Raw genomic sequence first — 22,975 nt, forward strand, 5'->3', positions numbered from 1 at the left:
TATTGAAGATAGAATATGCACACGTCATGTTCGGAAACAGGGCGAGTCAGGGGCTAGCGTGTGAACCGACTTCTGAGCGTGGTTTGCGGTCTCTGGTGTGAACCTTTGTGTGACGCAGAGTTTTTGTCTCTTGTGACTATTCAGCTGTGGGATGTGGAGACAAAGAGCCCCCTGGGGTGTCTGAGGTCGCATCTGTCTGGGGTGGGCGCGCTTTCCTGGAAGCAGAACCTTCTCAGCAGGTTTGAGTATTTGTGTGTATGTGTGTGTGCGTGTGTGTGAGTGTGCGTGTGCGTGTGTGCATGTGTGTGTCTGTGTGCGCGTGTGTGTGTGTGTGTGTGTGTGTGTGTGTGTGTGTCTATGAGCATGAGCGTGTGACCGATTTTCTGTATTGTGTTTTCTTTTAGTCTTTTTTATTTCAACCATATTCCGTCACAGGTATGATACGCCAAATGTTTCAGCTTCAAATTTGATCTGAAACACATTCTGGCACATAGATGCTACACTACAATAGTCATTTTAAGAGACTTCTTTTGCTTATTGTTATTTTTTACACAGTTCCTGACTATGTCACATGGTGAGGTTTCACAATAATGACATCATCACCATTCTCCCCCCCCCCCCCCCCCCCCCCCGACATGGATGAAGTGGCTCCGTTCTGGGACGCATCCACCACCACGACCTTCGGGCTCCCAAAGCCCTGGTCGGCGCAGCGGCTCAGCAGGGCAGCGTGTGCAGCCTGCAGTGGTCCCCCGGAGGGGACCGGCTGGCCAGTGGCTCCAAGGACGGCCATCTCTCCGTCTGGGACGGGGACATAGCCGCAGGCAAGCTGGCGAGGCTTCTGCGACCTCCACTGGTGACAATGAAACAGCCCAGTGCAGTCAAGGTGAGCTCCTGAAGGACAGCCAGTGTGTGGATGTGGATGTGTGTGGCCCAGATCGATGACACATTCTGCAATCATTGATTTGCCAAGCCTTCAAAGGCTTGGCATTTGGGCTTGGGTGGATATTCCTTATCTATGCCCAAGAGTGGATTAGTGTAATGAGCTAGCAGTTGCTAATGATAAATAAAGTATGGAACAAAGATAAATACACCACTTTTTGTTGGGATGTGTGCATCCACTCATCTTTATGTGTGTACAGGCGATGGGATGGTGTCCGTGGCAACGCCATGTGATTGCTACAGGAGGAGGCTGGCGGGACGGAGAGCTGAGAATCTGGGACACCCAATCAGCTTCATGCGTCACCTCTTATGCAACAAACTCCCAGGTAGACACATGAGTCATATGAGGACGATATACTGTAGAACAGAGTTTGTGGATGTTTCTGAGCATTCTCTTGGCACATACATTGGTGTGTATTGGTGTATACAGTATGTATATGGAGATGGGTGAAGAGTTCCAAGAAATACTTTGATTAACTTACTCCTATCCTGAGTATGTATACAACCCAGAGTTGTATACACAACTCTGGGTTGTGTATACTTTCTGCATATTTTTTGTAGTTTTACTGTTCTTAATAATTGTCATTTTGTACTTTTTTATTGTTATTGTCATTTTACTACTTTTTGCACCAGCATTTGCTACGTGGGATCAAAAAAGTAGCATCTTCATCTGATCAACATTCAAATTAATGAGCGCTTCTCTTCAGATCTGTTCCCTGCTGTGGGCGGAGGAGCAGAGGGCTCTGGTGTGTGGTCACGGCCTTCCCCACAACAACATCAGCTGCTGGGCTGCTGACCATCCAACCTCCCTGGGCAGGAGCCATCAGCTGAAAGGTAGGGAGAACCGGGTCCATGTTCAGATCGACAGCCCAGACCCACAAATGGCTTGTCTCAGGGTCCTAGTTGGACATTTGGTGCATGAGACATCCTCTGCGGTAAGATATTCAAGACTCAGTGAGGAATAAAAAAACAACACACTTTTATTTGTTTGTTCTTCCAGGTCACACAGACCGAGTCCTGCACTTGGCCCTGAGTCCAGGCTCTGTTTCCAGGCTTTTCTCTGCCGGAGCAGACCACTGTGTTTACGTCTGGAGCCTGTAGACCTCCACTTGACACACAGCTCTTCCCCTGAGTGGAGGGCTCATTATCGAGGAGGCAGACCTCAAACTGCATGGCACTACTAGGCCTTCTGTGGACGCAGGTACTTCATTATTGGGGCTGACTTAACGACGGCATACCTCCAAGCATTGACTGCAACACTTGAAAGTATATCACATGGATACAAACTAATTTGCGAAGTGCATGCACAAAGTGAAGTGTATGAAGATAAGTGCCCCCCTGCTTTGGAACGCAAGCAGGAGTGCTAAGCTAAGCTAAGCTGTATCATGCTGTGGGAGATGTGGAACCACATGAACCAGATGGGAACATGCAAACTTGGACCAGAAAGAACCTCTCTCGGTGTGGTGTGGGCCTTGCAGAGCTCTTTTATAGTGGAAGGGTTCTGATGCTTGCAGCCACATGTCCTGACAAATGGATGCTGACATGATATTTATTATATGTGCATAAACACAAACACATACATGCAATGTATGTGTTCAAACACACGTGTGCATTAGTGATTAAGCTATTTTGTATTTTTTGTATTTTTTGTATTATTCTGTTAGTCTGTCAAAGTAAACTCTGTACTCTCATACTCTGAATGAAATGTGTGTTTGAAGGGTGCTATACAAATCAACCTGCCTTGCTACAGCTTTGCCTTGTCTTACATAGACCAGGAAATGCCTTTTAGAAAAAACAATACATACGTACATTATGCTGTTGGTGTGAAAACAAAGGTGTGTGTGTGTGTGTGTGTGTGTGTGTGTGTGTGTGTGTGTGTGTGTGTGTGTGTGTGTGTGTGTGTGTTGGTGCACATGTGTGTGTGTGTGTGTGTCTGTCCTAAAGAGCCAGTGAGCCCACTGTTTCTGGTGTGATTCGAGTTTTAGAAACGAGGGGGGCGTGTTATCCCCATGGTAACGACCCATGCCAACTTAATAATAAGCAATGTTGTGTAACACATGCCTGTCAGTTGGCTTTTCAATGCAACTGGGACGCAAAACGTAGAAAAATGTAAGCCCTAGCCCTTGCTCCGGACCTCTAAATTGGGGACTTATTTCAGTAACTGTAACTATTTCAGTAAATGGCATAGAATATTATGTTGACGATATATAAAAGAAATTACCATGTCTAAAACAAAATAGATGTGGTTTTGGGGTCACTGGCTTTTTAACAAACTCTGTTCCAAAGTGCTGCTGTGTTGCATTTACCTGTTGTCCAGGAAAGCGATAAAGCCATGAAGCAATACTTTTTTTTGGTGTAGTGTGTTTTAGATTTTTGTCTGTCAATGTTAAGCACTCTGAATTTAATTTGTGTTCGAAGGGTGCTATATAAATAAACCTGCCTCGCTACAGCTTTGCCTTGCCTTATATCATTGCACATCTTTGTTGGCTTTTCCTGTATGACCAGGAAATGCCTTTTAGAAAGAAACAAACATCAAGCTGTTGGTGTGATATCAAGGGATGTGTTGCTAAATGATACTTGGATAATATCAGGTTATCGTGGTGTCATAACTCTTACTGTGTTGCATGTCGAGTGCAAAATTATACTGAACCTACGTGAGTCGATACACCACATCCCCCCAGCCCCCACCAAGACCAGATCACCCCTGCATATAACTGTGCATGTGGTTAGTTGAGGACATGCAACAGCTGCATTATCTCTCTTATCTCTGGTTTTAGACTCACAGATTTTGGTTGCTTTTCACACTCAACATTTGCCAGGAAATGCTTTGTTAGTTCTCATGCAACTCGGCCCGTCCAGTGAATAAAGGCGTAATTCTTACAATTCTTAATTTGATGCTCAATATTGATGTTGTTGCTATGTTTGCACTCCAAGCTCAACGATTGTTAAAACAAATTATCTGAACAATTCCACCAGTGCATTACAGAAGAGAAGAGAGAACATAACAACTAGAGACTAATGCCGCTTTTCCACCAACAGTACCAGCTCGACTCAACTCGCCCCGCCTTTTTTTGCATTTCCATTGGCAAAAAAAGTACCCGGTACCTAGTACCGGGTACTTTTTTTTAGTACTACCTCTGTCGAGGTTCCAAGCGAGCGGAGTAGGTACTTTTGCGTGACGTAAACAGGCTGCTGGCAACTGATTGGCCAAGATAAGTGCCCCCCTGCTTTGGAACGCAAGCAGGAGTGCTAAAATAAGCTAAGCTGTATCATGCTGTGGTAAGGTGACCAGATTTCTGAGACAAAATCCGGGGACATTTTGGGTTCTGCGGTCCAATACATGTCCAATACATTTTTGCGGGAGCCAATCACCAAGCTGGCTTTTCCCCCTGGTGCGCTGTTGGCTAGTTCAACACAATGATGTCAGGGAAGCGCCGGCAAGCAGCCCATTGAGTACAGAGTCATTTTACGCCTGTTGATCACACCCAGCACCGTCGTATAGGGGGGAAAGGTTATGACAATTATAAGGGCCCACAGCCCGCTAGGGCCCACACACAGCCCCCAGTAGCCTCTATGACAAAATGATTATGCATACACTGAACTAATATATATTCATATGAATGAATCCAAATTAAAACAAGCCACAAATCATACAATATTCTAATTTTAATAATTTCAATAATCCCCTTGGCCCCTTCTTAAAAAATGGTTTGGTCCACACCGCGCAAAAAGGGCAGGGGCTCAAGCACCCCTAGGGCCCTATGTGTGCACGTGCCTGGTTCTTCCCATGGTTCTTCCTCATCGGAAGTGAGTGAGCGATGAGACTTACAGTGAACAAACAAGCCAATTTAAACTTTAATTGAGATTAGATGAGGCTTGTTGTTGTTTTTGATATTTGTTTTACAACAACGTATTCCATGTGCTCTTTGTTTCACTTGCACATTTAAGTTAAATGCTACATATTTACCTGTGTACTATTTTGAGCCAGGACACTTTGTTTTTTGCATATCAGTAACTTGATTGTTAAATACAATAAAATACCCACACCTATTTGTTGAGTGGTTAATTGAAAATGTATTTGCAATCAGAGGTGTAATAACGTGTTGCAAATCAGGGAAATGAGAATAAGACAATTAATAATACATAATTTACATAATAATACTCTGACTTGTTAAGTTGTTAAATGTAAAAAAAGGAAACAAATTGGGTGTATTACACCAGGCACCGTCAAGAACACTGAAAAACAAGAACATTTAAGGTGGCAATGAATGGGGGAGAGGGGCCCACACCGATATTCTTTCAGGGGGCCCATAATTCCTAGCAACTGCCCTGATCACGCCTCTTGTGCTGAAGACAGCAGCCTCCCCAGACCAACGTGCAATCTACGATTGAGCTTGGTCTGGCAATAGCCAGGCTAGTGGCATGGCTCCTTATATCATTTTGTTCTGTTTTGCTGAACGGTCTGTGATATTGGAGCATCACAATTACCTGGTCAAGAGGACACTTTGGTGTTTTGTCAGACACATTATACAGACTTGGTGGTTCTAAGCACCGAAAAACACTACCTTAGACTCCAAGATGCTATCGGTAAGCAGAAAGACACTTTCTGGATAGGTTTGAAATGCTAGACCGTTCGGTACCGTGTAAATTGAAAAGGCCAATGTGGGAGTGGTGAGGTGTTTGTGAGAAAGGACTGGAAGCTACTAGCCTGTTACCACCTGAAGACTCACAACAATGTATGCAATCTCAATTTATAATACTAGTGGGCCTTGCTCACCTATAGCAGACCACTTGATTCAAAATGCTAGCTGGGTGGGGAAAAGGAATATGGCCACTAGGGGAATAAGGCCAAATGTTTGCTTTTAACAACAAATATATGTTTGGATTACATTTGATCACTCTTTCACAGTATATTCAACTTGAGATGAACATATGTCATATTTATGATCATCATTTTAACTTAAATTGTTTTTTGAAAATGTGCCGCTGCTGACATGCCCACCTGTGATGTCAGAAGCGGCACATTTTCGAAACGGCTTGTAACGGCTAATCACACTCACATCTGGTGGTATAATATGTCCCCTTTAAAAACATGCCGTTTCTAGTTGAATTGTATTTTGATAAGGGCCAGGGTAGGCTACTTTGTCATTTGTGTTCTATTGTGTTGAAATATCGACCAAACAATTGTTCTACAGAGAGGAGAGCTTCTGCCGGCCGGTATTCAACACTCACACACAGGACTCATACCAGGGATCACGTCTTTTGTACCCTACACCAAAGACCAGGTTGTTTGGTGCATCACACAACAAATCACACAACAAAAAAACAACACCCTTTTTAACATCTGCGGAGGTACCCGGGCATACACTGGTAGCTGTTATTATGCTGTGTATATTTTTGCACGTTACTCAGGAAGAAGATAAGGTTCTGGTTTCTTTCATGTCTTTCAGTGGGAGGGCAGGATTCTCAAGTAGACTAAGAAGACCTATTTATGAATGTAAACCACGTACAATTCTCTTTGTGATTATTATTATTAGTAGTAGTCTATGAGCCAAACCCACGTTTGGTAGGCTTGCATTCATTATTATTATTCAACTTTATGCTTTTAATTTTGCCCTACAGTGTAGACTAAGGGCTGACACTAAGATTGAAGCCATTAATGCCTGAAGAGTAAGACAGGAAGAATTGTGAAATGATTATAACTTTTGGAAATATTTAGAACAAAAGTAACAGAAATGGGCAATATATATTTACATTCATTTTTTATCACCAATGATGTTTTAATGTTCCCTGACTGTTGCAACTCTATCTTGCTTGGATTGAATAAACTTCAAGCAAGATTAAGAGATTACTCCTTATTTTGGTTAGGTTTGCTGTTTTACTAAAGCACAGTAATGGTATTATTTGTGTGTGTGTGTGTGTGTGTGTGTGTGTGTGTGTGTGTTTGATATTGCCAATATCAAACATACATTCAATATCGCAGGTGCATGCATGTCTACATCCAAGTGTGAGGATTTTTTCAGTTGTCACCACATCCTTTGAAATCGCCGTAAAAGAAACGCATGCAACTTCTGGTGGGTTTCAGTAGGCCTAGCGCCTTTATTCTAGCATCAGAAACGAGCTATGGCGTGTTCATTATTTCATTTATATTAAAGAGGGTTTTAAAATATACTGAGAGGCCGTAGTACTACAGGAAGTGACCTTCTGCCCCATACTTGAAAAACTGTGTTGACATGCCTTTAGGCCCAAATTACCATCTCCATCCCACAGAAAACGGGTAACTAGAAACACCCGCTGTTTTCTATTTCATCTAGTCATGCCCCAATCATTCTAGACTCAAATCATTCTAGGCTCAAGATAATGGTGTTTTTTTACATCTTCGTGTGACCTCTCAGGGAGAGATTACATCACTTCCAGTTGGGCTGGATCTACCAAATTGATAATCTTGTATGCCCTTTAGGCCTTCTTCCATAAGAAAAAAAAACTTGTCTTTAGCTCATTCCCAACTGCACCAGAACCCTAGATCACCCACCAAATATGTCACTTCTGGTTGGGCTATAGCCTCCAAACATTTCATTTTAGTAGAGTTGAATGCCATCAGTCATATAAAAGTGGTAGGGAGTACCCTAGTGAGTGAGTCTGGATGGTGGCTGGTTTAAGCAGCCTCACCTGGCCCGAGCCTTATGGACTCTGGCACTGTGTGAGGCTGCACATGTTTGCATTGAGTAATCAATGTGCACATGTTAGACTAAAATGTGCACATCTCCTCTACAGAGATCTCCTGCATGGCAACATGGAGCACCAGCGCCATGTATCATTATCTGCAAATTATCCAATGAACTGTCTTACAACCCCACAACCTTGTGTTTGAAAGAGCCCAGTAAAAGTCACCTAGGTGGAGTGTAGCATTGACATAGTTATTGTGATTCTGTGTAAAATGATACTTGCAGGCGCATGCATGGGAACATCCAAGTGTGAGTATTTGTTATCTCTTTGTGGTTGACTCACATCCTTCGAACTGGCCATATATGCAACTCATTCTGCATCTTGTGTTTCAGTACCGCCTTTATTCTAGCATCAGAAACAAGCTATGGTGCGTTCATTACTAGCTCTTGCTAAAACCTTGTGTTTGGTCCTCCATATCCAGTCATGTAAGTAGAAAACAACATCTTCTGTATTATATTTTTTGTGTATTACTTTTGGAATGATAAACGATTTACTATTTAGTCACTGAGTTGGAGCATCTTGCTCAAGGATGGCAACAGGCCGGGGTTCAAACCCAAAACCTTTCAGTCGGGTGCTAAGCGTCCCTGTTAAGAAATACAAAACAATCACGGACAAACTTGTATTGTTTTTGTATGGATAAAGGATATCTTTCAGTGGTGCTGTGTTTAACCACAGGTGCTTGCGGCGAGGCTGAGATCATTGGAGGGAAGAAGGTGAAGGCTCATTCTCTGCCCTACATGGTTCTCCTGTATAACAGCACAGGGCAGCCCGTCTGCGGAGGAACCCTCCTCTCTTCCAGATGGGTGCTGACCGCGGCCCACTGTTCTGAGTAGGAATTTCCTCACATCATTCATCCAATAATACACTTCTGCTCATAATCACATGAACAATGTTTGTTGTTGGTTGTAGCTGTAGGAAAGAAGCTGTAGGCTTGTAGGTACGATTTACGAGTTATCATTTGGGTGTATTATGTGAGAATTCCCATAGCCATCCTTCTGCTGTTGATGAGTGAAACACAGAGTATATTTGCTGGTTGACAGGGGGCCTTCCTCAGTATGACACTATTCAGATATTAGGCCGCTCCTGGCTCATTTATGCTCATCAAAATCTTGCCCTCTTCTGCTATTTTCTGCTCTCTTTACAAGTCTCAAATCTCAAAACAGAATAGCTACGGTGCGTCTTGGGGTAGACACCATTAAAAACAGCAAGCCGGATATGTCTGTTCAGGTCCAGGAGCAATACAACCATCCTGACTTTAACAATGACTTTAAACTCCATGATCTCCTGCTTCTTAAGGTCAGATAATCACTGTGTGATTAATAATCATATCACATCCAACACAAGGAATGTGTTTACCATGTGTTGTTGCACTATTGATGGTAAAAGTTACTATGTACTTTCTTTGGTTCAGCTCAGCCAAGAGGTGAAAGAGACCACGAACGTGAAGTATTTGCCATTGGACAAGGAAATCCCAGACCCCCAGGAAGGTACCAAATGCATGGTGGCTGGTTGGGGGTCTGTCAACGTTTTTAACCAAAAAATGTCAGATGATCTGATGTCCGCCAATGTCACTGTTATCAAAAGAGAAACGTGCAACTTGATCAAATATAATAATTCCAAGTATAACATCACTCCTGACATGGTATGTGCCGGAACTGTAGATGAGCATCAGGAAGTTCAGGATACTTGTCGGGTAACTGCTTTGTGATTTTAATGAATCTATCATTTCTATCAATATCTTATATCAGATTCAGTAGGCTAAAAGAGGTTTTGAATACATTCCTGTATTTTCATCTATTTCTCTATAGGGAGACTCTGGAGGACCTCTGATGTGCAACGGTGTGCAAGTAGGAATCACTTCCTTTGGCATCCGTTGTGCCGATAGGACCAAACCAGGAGTGTACACCTTCCTTTCCAAACAACACATTGACTGGATAAAGTCAAACTTCATATAAATGTTTTGATATATGAGATAATGTTGTTTCTTGGATGAAATATGTGCTACACTCATCCCTATTTTGTGTCAAAGCACCACCAGGCTGATCTCATTCAACGTTCCTATGATATCTCTGGGAAGAATGTATTTTGATGTACTTAAATAAATAAAAACAATTGGGTAGTAAAAGTTATGCCATAGCAATATCTATGTATGTAAGTCATAATATTCACGGGTGATTATTAATTTTTACTATGCTGTAAGGTTAACATAGATCGATAAGGAGTGACAGCCAGGCCCCGATATGGTTGCAAATTACAGGGTGGGCTCAGTTGTACTCCTGTTGACCACTTTTATATGAATGATGGCATTCAACTCTACAAATTGAAATGTTTGGAGGCTATAGCCCAACCAGAAGTGACGTATTTGGTGGGTGATCTAGAGTTCTGGTGACCTGACTCTCTCCAGATGAATTTCGTTCCGCCTGGTTCCACTCATCCATCTGGGATCGCTCCCGTTGGGAGGTATTTGGGGACTACCAGAAAATGGTAGAGCCAATCAGGACCGCCGGGCGGGATTTTTATAGATGTGACGTAGCGGAGAAGCGACTGTTTTGATTCAGACAACAATGGCGGCTCGCATCGAGGAAGCAAGCGTCACGGGGTTGGTTTCGATGTGAGTGGTTGAAGTAGCACGTCAATAAAGATGACGGACAAGTGGTTTATCCAATCATATGCAAGGATTTTTGATAAGGCCCAGCCTTCTAAAGCACCTCTCCAATGGAGTGATCCCAGATGGATGAGTGGAGCTAGGCAAAACGGAATTCATCTGGCGAGAGTCTCAGGTTAGGGTTCTGGTGCAGTTGGGAATGAGCAAAAGACATGGGGTATTTTTTCATATGTAAGAAGGCCTAAAGGACATACAAGATTATCAATTTGGTAGTTCCAGCCCAACCGGAAGTGATGTAACCCCTCCCGGAGAGGTCACACGAAGATGTAAAAAAAACACCATTATTTTAAGCCTAGAATGATTTGAGCCTAGAATGATTGGTGCATGACCTCCAACTGTAGATGAAATGGTCCTATAACAGCGGTGTTTCTAGTTACCCGTTTTCCCCTTTTCTATGCTTGTTGGATGGGTAGGGTGTAGGTCTGGGAACAACTTCAGCTCACAATCTTGCAAGCATCACTGGGTGAGGCGCCTCGTGATGGAGCATTTGCTGAGGCGTTGTGAGTCACTTCTTGGAGGGCTGGAGCCCCCAAATTGAGAATTGTTTTTGTCCTTGTTTTTGTCACCTACTCATTGCATCACTTCCTGTAGCACTACGTCCTCTATATCAGTGGTTCTCAACCTTTTTGAGTTGCAACCAATTTAACATGCACTGCTGTCCGCGACCCCCCCCCCCCGCCCCCCCACACACACACACACACATACTAGGGCTGTCAAAATTGCAAAAAAATGACGTTTGAATATTCCCTCAAAAAAAACAAACAGATATTCGAATACTATTCGAATATCTATAGGATATAGGACATATATAGGACAAACTAATACAACGAGACATAACTACTTGTATAGGTAATTTATTTAAGTTTAAACATATTTGACAACATATTACCTACACAAAAACATGTAAATGAACTAATGGCCAAGACCGCAGACCTCGCTCTCGCTCACTCACTCGCTCTCTTTTTCTCTCGCTCCCCCTCACTCTCTCTGCGCATACTGGTTTAAATAAAGAACAACGATGCTGAGTGCTGATCAAGAGTTTTGTGCAAGCAATTTAAGGTCCCGACTCTTGTCGCTTGACTTGTCACTTGACTCTTGTCTCTTGTCTTGTAGTGTTCTGGTCGCCCATTCGCAAAGCAGACAGCCGCACCGCGGCTGCAGCGGGTGTGTGTTTTTCCACATTTGAATATTAATTTTCACCTTTGAATGTCTGTTTTAAAAAACTATTTGAATATATATTCAAATTTAGAATATTCGTTGACAGCCCTAGTGTCTGTAGGCCTATGTGTGAATGAGAAGGGCAGACATGAGACTAGTGGACAAGTTCGTTGTTGTTGTTCTGGTGTAGTTACGGCCGACAGTACCTGGTTTTGAGTAATAAAATGCCTGTTTGAGCCCAACCGCTCATCGTCCGGTTGGATGCTACATTCATTTTGATAAAAATTAAATAAATAAATACTAAATAAATACATTTATATTTTTCCAAAATGATTTGGCGACCCCAATTGTGGTCGGGACCCCAAGGTTGAGAATGGCTGCTCTATATTAATCATTGTAATATTTTTAAGGCCCTCTTTCATATGAATGACACCGCCACCATTGGCGTGTGGCAACAATTCTGGCGCTTTGTGAGACTGCACACCTGTTGCATTGAGTAATCAATGTGCCCAGGTTAGACCAGCCTTCTCCACACACACTCAGGCAGAGATCTCCTGCATGACAACATGGAGCGCCAGAGCCATGTATCATTATCTGCAAACCGTACGATAAACCGTCTTTCAACACCACCACCCTGTGTCCTTGTGTTTGGAGGAGCCCAGTAAAAGTCACCTAAGTGGAGTGTGTTACGTAGCATTGACATTGTTCCATTGTGGTTTGACCACATCCTTTGAACTGGCCATATAAGAAACTCATGCTGCATCTCTTTTCAATTTCGCCTTCATTTGAGCTTCAGATACAAGCTATGGCGCGTTCATTGCTAGCCCTTGTTGAAACATTGTGTTTGGTCCTCCATATCCAGTCATGTAAGTAGAACACTACATGTTCTGTATTTAATTTCTTGCGTAATTATTTTGGATTAGTTTTTTATTCGTAATTATTAAGGATGGCAACAGGCCAGGTTCAAACCCAGAACCTTTCCTGTTAAGATATGGTTAAACAATCATGGACAACCTTGTATTGTTTTTGTATGGATAAAGGATATCTTTCAGCGGTGCTGTGTTTAACCACAGGTGCTTGTGGCGAGGCTGAGATCATTGGAGGGAAGAAGGTGAAGGCTCATTCTCTGCCCTACATGGTTCTCCTGTATAACAGCGCAGGGCAGCCCGTCTGTGGAGGAACCCTCCTCTCTTCCAGATGGGTGCTGACCGCGGCCCACTGTTCTGAGTAGGGATTTCATCACATCATTCATCCTATAATACACTTCTGCTTATTAACAGAAGAACAATGTTTGTTGTTGGTTGTAGCTGTAGGCTAAGGTGCTGTAGGTATGATTTAAGAGCTATCATTTGAGTGGGATTTGTTAGAAATGCCATAGCCATCCCTCAGCTGTAAGGGAAACACGGTTGACTGGGGGCCTTTCTCAGTATGAGACTATTTTGATATTAGACCGCTAACGGCTTATTTCTGACCAATCTGGGCTTCTCTTCCCTGATTGGTTTGAGGAGTTCACCTGCGTGTCCATCATAGGTACATGAATGTGAACGCATCATTCTGAAGGGTGGAAATGTAAGGAGGGGGCAGCATATATATATTTTTATCCTACCCTCTTATTCTGCTCTCTAATCTTAAGTCTCAAATCTTACCATACACTACCATACCACTATCTTTGCTGTGGTCGAGCTTGGCTTTGTCATATTGCATGCTGCTGGTATTTATTAGTAAACCTTTTTTTGTAATATTTTACAGCATAAACATGGTGCAGCTTGGGGTGAACTCTATTAAGAAGAGCCAGAAGAATAAGTCTGTTCAGGTCCAGAAGGTTTTGAAGCCTTACCGCCATCCCAATTATTACTCGCACAAGATGATCAATGATCTCAAGCTTCTAAAGGTCAGCTAATCACTGTGTGATTAATACTCATATCAAATCTAACACAAGGAGTGTATTTTCCATGTGTTGTTGCACCATTGATGGTAAAGGTTATTTTGCGCTTTCTTTGGTTCAGCTCCGCGGGGCAAAGGAGACCAATACTGTGAAGTATTTGCCATTGGCCGATGAAATCCCAGACCCCAAGGACGGTACCAAATGTGTGGTGGCTGGTTGGGGGGCCGTCAGCGTTCAGAACCCAAGCATGTCGGATGTCCTGAGGTCCGCCGATGTCACTGTTATCAAAAGAGAAACGTGCAACTCGCCAAAGTATTACAATTCCCCTGTCGTTACTCCTGACATGGTATGTGCTGGAACACTAGGAAAGAAAAAAGAGGATACCTGGAAGGTAGGCTTAACTATTGTTCTTCATTATCTATATCGTAAACCACACCACCCAGGGTAGTTCAGACTGAGCCACCTGCTCATCTTCCAATATCCACGTCTTCCAAGAGAAATGCCTCACCATTATGAATATTATTGCGCCATTGATTCAACCAAAGAGACTTGAAAGAGTCTTCTTTGCACAGTCGTTGCAAATCTATATGTTGCCTATATAAAATACTGATATTGCTTAAATATATTGCATAGGATTCGGAGGGGCCTAGCCTACTTGCTGATGATTTTCAATATATTCATGTCGTAATTCTTTCTCTATAGGGAGACTCTGGAGGACCTCTGATGTGCAACGGTGTGCAAGTAGGAATCACTTCTTTTGGCACCTACACCAAACCAGGAGTGTATACCTTTCTTTCTAAAAAACACATTGCCTGGATAAAGAATACAATGCGGAAATCTGAGTTCTTCTGAAACATCTGCAACTCAGTGATGTCAAATTGAGCCTCATTTAATGTTTTATTTGGGATAATGATGAGATTTGGATGACGTGTGCTACTCAATATTTTTTGTTGTCTATTAAAACCAAATAAGTGCCACCACTGCAACAACAAAAAAAGATACAAGTTGCTCAGTTCCTAAATTCTTCTGCAAACTTTTAAATGTGTGATAGATCGAACCCCAATTGTATTTTGTGCCTTTTTGAGATAACACTTAGAGTTACTGGTATTGGCAAAAGGCTACTGTGGTTCAACATGAAATCACTTTTGGTCCAACATCTTTTTCGGGAATGGGGACCCATTTGGAGCAACCCAGTACTTCAAATGCACTCCTGTTGCATTGAGTAATCAATGTGCCCAGGTTAGACCAGCCTTCTCCACACACACACTCTCCTGCCTGGCAACATGGAGCGCCAATGTATCATTATCTGCAAACTGTACAATAAACCGTCTTTCAGCACCACCACCCTGTGTCCTTGTGTTTGGAGGAGCACAGTAAAAGTCACCCATAGGTGGAGTGTGTCAGCCACTATAGGCGACATGTAGCATGGACATTGTTACAGTGTGGTTCTTTGTGAAACAATACATGCAGACAGGTGCATTTGAACCTTGAATTTTGAAGTGTGAGTATGTTTGTTCCATTGTGGTTGGACCACATCCTTTGAACTGGCCATATAAGCAACTCACACTGCATCTTGAGTTTCAGTATCGTCTTTAGTCCAGCATCAGATACAAGCTATGGCTCGTTCATGGCTAGCTCTTGTTAAAACATTGTGTTTGGTCCTCCATATCCAGTCATGTAAGTAGAAAACAACATCTTCTGTATTATATTTTTTGTGTATTACTTTTGGAATGATAAACGATTTACTATTTAGTCATTGAGTTGGAGCATCTTGCTCAAGGATGGCAACAGGCCGGGGTTCAAACCCAAAACCTTTCAGTCCGGTGCTAAGCGTCCCTGTTAAGAAATACAAAACAATCACGGACAAACTTGTATTGTTTTTGTATGGATAAAGGATATCTTTCAGCTGTGCTGTGTTTAACCACAGGTGCTTGCGGCGAGGCTGAGATCATTGGAGGGAAGAAGGTGAAGGCTCATTCTCTGCCCTACATGGTTCTCCTGTATAACAGCGCAGGGCAGCCTGTCTGTGGAGGAACCCTCCTCTCTTCCAGATGGGTGCTGACCGCGGCCCACTGTTTAAAGTAGGAATTTCCTCACATCATTCATCCAATAATACACTTCTGATTATAATCACATGAACAATGTTTGTTGTTGGTTGTAGCTGTAGGAAAGAAGCTGTAGGCTAAGGTGCTGTAGGTACGATTTAAGAGATATCATTTGGGTGTGATTTGTGAGATATGCCATAGCCATCCTTGAGCTGTTAGTGAGTGAAACACTGAGAATATATTTTCTGGTTGACTGGGGGCCTTCCTCAGTATGAGGCTTTTTATTTTAGACCGCTCCCGGCTCCTTTCTGACCAATCGGGGCTTCTCTTTCCTGATTGGTTTGACAAAATTATCTTGGCTGTCTATCACAGGTACATGAATGTAAACGCGACATTCTCAATGGCGGAAATGTATGGCGTGAGCAGCATTATCGGGGGGTTATTTTTTCAAAATCTTGCCCTCTTCTGCTCTTTTCTGTTATCTCTCTTTACAAGTCTCAAATCTATACTTTACATTAAGTATGTATGTGGTTGAGCTTTGTGTACTAGTACATGCTGTTGTTTGGTATTCATAAGTAAACCCTATTTTGGATTCTTTAACAGAATAGCTACGGTGCGTCTTGGTGTGGACACCATTAAAAACAGCGAGACGGATAAATCTGTTCAGGTCCGGAAGGTAGCAAAGCCTTACCCCCATCCTACTTATGAACATTTTACGAAAGGCCATGATCTCCAGCTACTAAAGGTGAGCTAATTACTGTGTGATTAATACTCATATCACACCCAACAACAGAATTGTGTGTGTAAACCCATTGTTGTTGCAGCAACGATTGTAAAAGTTACTTTTGTACTTTGTTTGGTTCAGCTCGTCCAAGAGGGGAATGCGACCAAGACCGTAAAGTATTTGCCATTGGCGAATGTAATCCCAGACCCCAAGAAAGGTACCAAATGCATGGTGGCTGGTTGGGGGACCGTCAGTGTTAAGAAGGTCAAAATGTCGGATGTCCTGATGTCCGCCGATGTCACTGTTATCAAAAGAGAAACGTGCAACTCGCCCAAATATTACAATTCCAAACCTGTCATCACTCCTGACATGGTATGTGCTGGAAAGAAAAACAAGGACACCTGTCGGGTAGGCACAACTATTATTCTTCATTATCTATATTGTAAATGATACAACCCAGGGTAGTTCAGACCGAGCAACCTGCTCAACTTCAAATGAGAAATGCCTCACCATCATGAATGTTTTCTCTATTGATTCGACCACAGGGACTTGAAAGAGTATTCTTTGCTCGGTCGTTGCAAAGGCTCCCTATTGGCTCGAGTAGTAAATCACAGTTTATGTTAGGATAGGATAGTAGTGTGTGGACATGAGTCATTTCTGGGTCCGATCCTACGTAATTTGTAGGTCTATCTGATTCCTTCGGAATCAAATCACAAAGGTATTTTGACAGCAAAGTGCCCCACACTATGACTCCATTTGAATCAGACCTTTTAATTTTATTTTGATGGTATTATTATTGCAATATTGCATATAAAAAAATACTGATATTGATTTTCAATATATTCATGTCGTCGTCTATTTCTCTATAGGGAGACTCTGGAGGACCTCTGATGTGCAACGGTGTGCAAGTAGGAATCACTTCTTTTGGCACCTGCGGTGTTAAGACCAAACCAGGAGTGTACACCTTCCTTTCCAAACAACACATTGCCTGGATAAAGAATACAATGCAGAAATCTGAGTTATTCTGAAACATTTGCAACTCAATTATGTCAAATTGAGCCTAATTGTATTGTTTTATTTGGAATAATGATGAGATTTGGATGACATGTGTGCTACACTCAATAGGTTTGTTGTCTATTAAAACCAAATAAGTGCCACCACTGCAAAAAAAAAAAAAAAAAAAAAAAAAATATATATATATATATATATATACAAGTTGCTCAGTTTGGACAGTCCTAAATTATTTGGCAAACTTTTAAATGTGTGATAGATCCAACCCCAACTGTATTGTGTGCCTTTTTGAGATAACACTTACGGAAGTTACCGGTATTGGCAAAAGAGGAATAAAAAACCAACAGTTCTCAAGGTTTTTAATGAGAAAATAACTGACTAAAATAAGATCAAACCTAGTCACTGCCCTTAGGCTTCACACATCTAACTATGACACACACACACACACACACAATGTTCACAATGTTTGGATATATATATATACACACATATATATCTGTGTTGACTTCATTAACTTTATTTTATATTTTAAAACCAGTATTTTGAAGAAATTAAACATTGTAGATGATGGAACGCCAGATCTGAAAGAAAAAAAAATCGTAACTGGGAGTATATTATCTTAGCAGCCTGTTAATATAAGTAGGATAAGCTATTTGATACATCGAGAAGGAGCGTGCATATTTGGTTTGTACTTAAAGGGATGTTGAAGCATTGGCAGTAGGAAAAAAACTGACCAAATGCGATCATTGTTTTTTTTACAATTGACGTGACAAAGGACATTACTAACAAAAGTTAGTCTAAAATGTTATAGTTGTGAGCCCTGCCGGGACAGCAAGGAGACATCATCCAAGACTGAGATGTTTCACTTAGTTGGTACCCTAATTACGGCACAATGCTTTTATTCAATAGACCTCATGACCCCAGGATAGATCAAGGTCAGTTTTGCCGTTTTACGGATGACGGCTGTCGACAGCATTGCTATTTATCTTTAGCCATCTTTACCTTCAGTTCATAATCAATCATGTTTATTGTTTGTGACTATTCTGTATGTAACCCTGCCTTGCTGGGATTTTAATAAACATCAGACATTATTAAGAAAGTAATTTCATTTTTATTTTATATATATATATATATATATATATGTATATATAGATCAATATAAAACACTAATATATATATATATATATATATATATATATATATATATACTGTATATATTAGTGTTTCCTATGGCCTATTCCTCCCTTTATCGTTGACTAACCACACAAGGCTTTAAGTGTGTGTGGATGATGCCTGGTTTAAGCAGCCTCACCTGGCCGAGTCTTATCGGACTCTGGCTCTGTGTGAAGCTGCACTCCACTCCTGTTGCATTGAGTAATCAATGTGCCCAGGTTAGACCAGCCTTCTCCACACACACACTCAGGCTGAGATCTCCTGCCTGGCAACATGGAGCGCCAACGTATCATCTGCAAACTGTACAATAAACCGTCTTTCAGCACCACCACCCTGTGTCCTTGTGTTTGAAGGAGCACAGTAAAAGTCACCCATAGGTGGAGTGTGTCAGCCACTATAGGCAACATGTAGCATGGACATTGTTACAGTGTGGTTCTTTGTGAAACAACACATGCAGATGCATGCATTTGAATTAATGAATCAATGAAAACTTTATTGAACAACAATTAACAAAAAGTCTTCAAAAGGATTAAAAAAAAAAACAATAAAGCCCAAAGGCTTGTTTCCATTGTGGTCCTTTAGATGGAAGGGGAGAAACAACACATGGACTAAAGCATGGAGGACAAACACACAGCACAATGGACTAAAACATTGAGGAAAAAAGGGGAATAAAATAAATAAAACAAGGGATAAGTTCCCAGACACACAAACAGACAGTACAATATTCCTAGTACTTCATGAATCTTTTGATTTGGTTTATGAGTTGGATAACCATTTTTTTTATTGAAGATTTAAAATGAAAGTAGGAGGAGCTCAACAGTTTAAGGTTTAAAGGTAAGCCATTCCACAAGATTGTGTGTGTCACTAATTTTGGAGAAGTGATTTCTTAGGTACTTGGGTGCCAGGTTATTTCTTATTTTGTAGACTAAACACAGTTTAAGTTGGGAAACTCTCTCCTCCACTCTGAGCCACCTAAGACTAGAGAAGTGGTCAGGAAGAAGATGTGTTCTGGGATGGAGTTTGAGTACCACTCTGATCAGTTTATTTTGACAGATCTGTAGCTTGTCTTTTAGGCCTTTAGTAGTGTCAGTGTACCGAGATGTACAGGCATAGTCAAGATGGCATTGAACTTGGGCATTGGCCAGGGTTTTCAAGGTGTTACTATCTAAGAGGCTGGATATTCTTGCCAGGAACTTTGTCTTTTGGCTCACCTTTGAGATGACTCTTTGGGGCATAAATTCCCCTGATAGTTTGTTGTCTAATATACAGCCTAAGTAAGTGACAACTTCCTTGGCTGTAACCTCAACATCAGCTACTACTACCCTAAACCCCAAAGTCTTTCTTAGTTTGTCTCTGGACCCAAAAAGAATCGACTCTGTTTTGCCAAGGTGGAGAGACAGTTTGTCGTCAGCCAAGAACTGAGGTTAAGGGGTTCTACACTGAGCAGCCTTTCTACCTCTGATTTCTCTTTATGAGAGACTAGAATGGCAGAGTCGTCTGCAAATAAAAACTGATTGCAGTCTATGGCTGACGGCATATCATTCACATATAACAAAAAGAAGAGAGGACCTAAATTACTCCCCTGGGGAACTCCACATGTTAATTTAAGTGGTGAGGACAAGGTCCCTTCCACATCCACCACCTGTTCTCTTCCAACCAGGTATGACCTCACCCACTGGAGAGATGTACCAGAAAAACCCAGGACTTTAAGTTTGTTCAAGAGTATATCAGACTGAACTGTGTCAAATGCCTTTTGAAGGTCTATTAACACCATGCCACAAAAGTTCCCCTTGTCCACCTCTTTCCTGATGAAGTCTGTAAGATAAAGCAGACAGGTATCAGTGGAATGGGCTTTTCTAAATCCTGATTGGAAGTCAAATAAGATGTTCTGCTCTGCTAAATAACTGTCTATTTGCTCATAAATTATTCTTTCAATAATTTCTGAAATTGTACACAGGATAGATATGGGGCAGACATTTCCAGGATCAGATTTGAGCCCCTTTTTATATAAAGGTATAACTCTTGCCACCTTACATTTATTGGGGGAAATGGCTATTTTTAATGGATAAATTTATAAGATGGGTTATGACAGGAGTGATTTTTTCAGCAGCATCCCTGAGAAATTTAGCTGGGATGTTGTCAAAACCGGAAGCCTTGGAAGGATTCAGGCCTTTGAGTTTTGTGCACTTTCTGGACTCCCTTTTCTTCATAAAACTTGTGCACCGTCTGTGGATCACTAAAAACACCAGAAGTAGAGGGAAGCTTCTGCACCAGGTTACTTGCAATTGTTGTGAAGAAGCTATTAAAGGTATTTGCCACAATTTTTTTTTAACCTTGAAGTGTGAGAATGTTTGTTCCATTGGGGTTGGACCACATCCTTTGAACTGGCCATATAAGCAACTCACACTGCATCTTGAGTTTCAGTATCGTCTTTATTCTAGCATCAGAAACAAGCTATGGCACATTCATGGCTAGCTCTTGTTAAAACATTGTGTTTGGTCCTCCATATCCAGTCATGTAAGTAGAAAACAACATCTTCTGTATTATATTTTTTGTGTATTTCTTTTGGAATGATAAACGATTTACTATTTAGTCATTGTGTTAGAGCACCTTGCTCAAGGATGGCAACAGGCCGGGGTTCAAACCCAAAACCTTTCAGTCCGGTGCTAAGCGTCCCTGTTAAGAAATACAAAACATCATGGACAAACTTGTATTGTTTTTGTATGGATAAAGGATATCTTTCAGTGGTGCTGTGTTTGTTTAACCACAGGTGCTTGCGGCGAGGCTGAGATCATTGGAGGGAAGAAGGTGAAGGCTCATTCTCTGTGCTACATGGTTCTCCTGTATAACAGCGCAGGGCAGCCCGTCTGCGGAGGAACCCTCCTCTCTTCCAGATGGGTGCTGACCGCGGCCCACTGTTTAAAGTAGGAATTTCCTCACATCATTCATCCAATAATAAACTTCTGCTTATAATCACATGAACAATGTTTGTTGTTGGTTGTAGCTGTAGGAAAGAAGCTGTAGGCTAAGGTGCTGTATGTACTATTTAAGAGCTATCATTTGGGTGTGATTTGTGAGATATGCCATAGCCATCCTTGAGCTGTTAGTGAGTGAAACACTGAGAATATATTTTCTGGTTGACTGGGGGCCTTCCTCAGTATGAGGCTTTTTATTTTAGACCGCTCCCGGCTCCTTTCTGACCAATCAGGGCTTCTCTTTCCTGATTGGTTTGACGAAATTATCTTGGCTGTCTATCACAGGTACATGAATGTAAACGTGACATTCTCAATGGCGGAAATGTATGGAGTGAGCAGCATTATCGGGGGGTTATTTTTTCAAAATCTTGCCCTCTTCTGCTCTTTTCTGTTATCTCTCTTTACAAGTCTCAAATCTATACTTTACCTTAAGTATGTATGTGGTTGAGCTTTGTGTACTAGTACATGCTGTTGTTTGGTATTCATAAGTAAACCCTATTTTGGATTCTTTAACAGAATAGCTACGGTGCGTCTTGGTGTGGACACCATTAAAAACAGCGAGACGGATAAATCTGTTAAGGTCCGGAAGGTTGCAAAGCCTTACCCCCATCCTACTTATGAACATTTTACGAAAGGCCATGATCTCCAGCTACTAAAGGTGAGCTAATTACTGTGTGATTAATACTCATATCACATCCAACATAGGGATTGTGTTTACCATGTGATGTTGCACTATTGATGATACAAATTACTTTGTAATTTCTTTGATGCAGCTCTTCAAAAAGGTGAAGATAACTAAGGCCATAAAGTATGTGCCATTGGCCAAGGTAATCGCAGACCCCCAGGAAGGTACCAAATGCGTGGTGGCTGGTTGGGGGACCGTCAACGCTTCGATCAAAATAATGTCAGATGATCTGATGTCCGCTGATGTCACTGTTATCAAAAGAGAAACATGCAACTCGCCCAAATATTACAATTCCAAACCTGTGATCACTCCTGACATGGTATGTGCCGGAACTGTAGAAGAGAGTCAGAAGGATAAGGATACTTGTCAGGTAACTGCTTTGTGATTTTAATTAATCTATAATTTCTATCAATATCTTGAATCGGATTCGGTAGGTTAAAAGAGGATTTGAATACATTCCTGTTTTCATCTATTTCTCTATAGGGAGACTCTGGAGGACCTCTGATGTGCAACGGTGTGCAAGTAGGAATCACTTCCTTTGGCAGGCGCTGCGGCGATCGGACCAAACCAGGAGTGTATACCTTTCTTTCCAAACAACACATTGATTGGATAAAGAAGACAATGCAGAATCCGTAAAACGTTTGCCGTTTTACGGATGATGGCTGTCAACAGCATTGCTATTTATCTTTAGCCATCTTTACCTTCAGTTCATAATCAATCATGTTTATTGTTTGTGACTATTCTGTATGTAACCCTGCCTTGCTGGGATTTGAATAAACATCAGACATGATTAAGAAAGTAATTTAATTTTTATTTTATATTTATATATATATATATATAGATCAATATAAAACACTAATATATATATATATATATATACTGTATATATTAGTGTTTCCTATGGCCTATTCCTCCCTTTATCGTTGACTAACCACACAAGGCTTTAAGTGTGTGTGGATGATGCCTGGTTTAAGCAACCTCACCTGGCC

The 22,975-nt window shown here is 41.6% G+C and overlaps 5 protein-coding genes across 5 annotated transcripts in view; all 5 read left to right on the forward strand.

The window, feature by feature from the left end:
- Window positions 1-2,040, forward strand: part of LOC311343299 (cell division cycle protein 20 homolog B-like) — a gene marked incomplete at both ends in the record, with an annotated part of 4,027 nt that extends 1,987 nt beyond the window's left edge. Inside the window, 5 exons of the mRNA XM_084468173.1 lie at window positions 145-239; window positions 646-883; window positions 1,140-1,265; window positions 1,647-1,773; window positions 1,940-2,040. Of these exons, the coding sequence (XP_084324299.1) occupies window positions 145-239; window positions 646-883; window positions 1,140-1,265; window positions 1,647-1,773; window positions 1,940-2,040 (687 nt within the window). The remainder of the gene's footprint in view (window positions 1-144; window positions 240-645; window positions 884-1,139; window positions 1,266-1,646; window positions 1,774-1,939) is intronic.
- A 5,986-nt stretch (window positions 2,041-8,026) lies between these two features.
- On the forward strand, window positions 8,027-9,653 carry LOC311343161 (granzyme K-like). The gene is made up of 5 exons (XM_084468021.1): window positions 8,027-8,090; window positions 8,341-8,494; window positions 8,811-8,961; window positions 9,077-9,358; window positions 9,474-9,653. The coding sequence occupies exons 1-5, from the start codon at window positions 8,030-8,032 to the stop codon at window positions 9,618-9,620; spliced, it is 795 nt and encodes a 264-aa protein (XP_084324147.1). The 5' UTR covers window positions 8,027-8,029; the 3' UTR covers window positions 9,621-9,653.
- A 2,640-nt stretch (window positions 9,654-12,293) lies between these two features.
- Window positions 12,294-14,341, forward strand: LOC311343485 (granzyme K-like; the record flags this gene model as incomplete). Its single annotated transcript, XM_084468347.1, has 5 exons — window positions 12,294-12,354; window positions 12,562-12,715; window positions 13,238-13,379; window positions 13,495-13,764; window positions 14,076-14,341. The coding sequence occupies 5 exons, from the start codon at window positions 12,294-12,296 to the stop codon at window positions 14,223-14,225; spliced, it is 777 nt and encodes a 258-aa protein (XP_084324473.1). The 3' UTR covers window positions 14,226-14,341.
- A 599-nt stretch (window positions 14,342-14,940) lies between these two features.
- Window positions 14,941-18,242, forward strand: LOC311343484 (granzyme A-like). The gene is made up of 5 exons (XM_084468346.1): window positions 14,941-15,050; window positions 15,301-15,454; window positions 16,022-16,163; window positions 16,284-16,550; window positions 17,012-18,242. Exons 1-5 carry the CDS (start codon window positions 14,990-14,992, stop codon window positions 17,168-17,170), a joined length of 783 nt encoding a protein of 260 aa, XP_084324472.1. The 5' UTR covers window positions 14,941-14,989; the 3' UTR covers window positions 17,171-18,242.
- Window positions 18,243-20,660: 2,418 nt separating this feature from the next.
- LOC311343483 (granzyme A-like) lies at window positions 20,661-22,778 on the forward strand. Its single transcript, XM_084468345.1, has 5 exons — window positions 20,661-20,843; window positions 21,097-21,250; window positions 21,818-21,959; window positions 22,075-22,356; window positions 22,470-22,778. The coding sequence occupies exons 1-5, from the start codon at window positions 20,783-20,785 to the stop codon at window positions 22,620-22,622; spliced, it is 792 nt and encodes a 263-aa protein (XP_084324471.1). The 5' UTR covers window positions 20,661-20,782; the 3' UTR covers window positions 22,623-22,778.
- Window positions 22,779-22,975: the final 197 nt, after the last annotated feature.

The sequence above is a fragment of the Micromesistius poutassou genome (assembly GCF_964030765.1).
Source record: "Micromesistius poutassou genome assembly, chromosome: 5".
Taxonomy (NCBI): domain Eukaryota; kingdom Metazoa; phylum Chordata; class Actinopteri; order Gadiformes; family Gadidae; genus Micromesistius; species Micromesistius poutassou.